Source organism: Geospiza fortis, unplaced genomic scaffold (assembly GCF_000277835.1).
Source record: "Geospiza fortis unplaced genomic scaffold, GeoFor_1.0 scaffold172, whole genome shotgun sequence".
Classification (NCBI taxonomy): Eukaryota; Metazoa; Chordata; class Aves; order Passeriformes; family Thraupidae; genus Geospiza; species Geospiza fortis.
In genome coordinates, this window is record NW_005054309.1 from 9,613,143 (window position 1) to 9,614,435 (window position 1,293).

Here is a 1,293-nt window from a genome sequence, read left to right on the forward strand (position 1 = left end):
ATTAAAATTTTTATATATTTAGCATATTTAAAATATTTTACTTACCATATTTTGAACATATATATTTAGCACATTTAAAATTTTTATAATAGCCCATTTAAAATATTTATATATTTAGCATACTCAAAATATTTTACTTACCATATTTTAAATATTTGTATATTTACCATATTTAAAATATTTATATATTTACCAAATTAAAAATATTTTTACTTACCATATTTTAAACATATATATTTAGCACATTTAAAAATTTTATATTGGCCTATTTAAAATATTTATATAGTTAGCATATTTAAAATATTTTACTTACCATATTTTAAATAGTTATATATTTACCATATCTAAAATATTTACCATATTTAAATATTTGTATGTTTACCATATTTAAAATATCTATATACTTAGCATATTTAGAATTTTTATATTAGCATATTTAAAATATTTACTGTATTTAAAAATGCATGTATTTACAATATTTAAAATACACATCTATTTACCATATTTAAAATAAAGAATATTTCAGAAAGAGGAACAGGCTGCCATCAGGTAATGGCACTTTAATACCATTTAATGCCATTTCTGGCAGTGAATTTTGTTCCCTAACTGCTTCCTTGCAACCTTGGAGATGTGACAGGAGAAAAACCTGCTCTGAGATTCTGCTGTTGAATTTTTGATGGGAAAAAAAATTCATTTGCACTGTGGCAATGTATTCCAAGTTTTTCTAGTTTAAAAATTTCCTTTTTTTTAAAACAAAAGGAACCTCAGCTCTAAAAGAGCCCGTGGATGAAGGAAGGGATCAGAGAGTCATGGTCAGACTCCCAAATCTGTGCTGGTTAAACTGTGTTTGCAGTGATATAAACACAAATGTAAATTAAAAAGGGAAATAAATTCCTGCAGTTTAAAATGAGAAGCCAGTTTCTCCCTGGAACACAGAAAACGCTGTGGATCTTCAGAGCTCAGTTACTAAATGTGCATTTTATGTGTCTTATTCCCAGGTCCTGAAAATCACCAATCTCCAGCTGGAACTGGGCCAGAACTACACCCTGCAGTGGAGTTAGGAGGGAAAATAAAATCGGCCACGACTCTGCATTTTCCCATATTTTTAAAACCACTTTTCAATTTCCAAAGCGCTTTTTTTGTCACCCTGGAATGCTTTTTTCCCTTCCCAACACAGCAGTACAGTCAGTTCACAGCCAGGTGTTCTGTGTACAAAGCAGTCATGAGCCAGCAGAGCCACTTGAGGATTAAGTTTATCTTTCAGAGAGAGAACTGAAGGGAAAAACTCTGTTT

General features: G+C 29.8%; 1 protein-coding gene across 2 annotated transcripts in view; it reads left to right on the top strand.

Moving 5' to 3' along the window:
* Nucleotides 1-1,061, top strand: part of SI (sucrase-isomaltase) — a 42,211-nt gene extending 41,150 nt beyond the window's left edge. The window contains exon 47 of one of the 2 annotated variants that reach the window (XM_031055381.1): nt 999-1,061. In XM_031055381.1, the coding sequence (XP_030911241.1) occupies nt 999-1,061 (63 nt within the window). Of the gene's footprint in view, nt 1-971 lie in introns of both variants that reach the window. The other variant, XM_031055382.1, reaches the window with a different exon arrangement.
* Nucleotides 1,062-1,293: the final 232 nt, after the last annotated feature.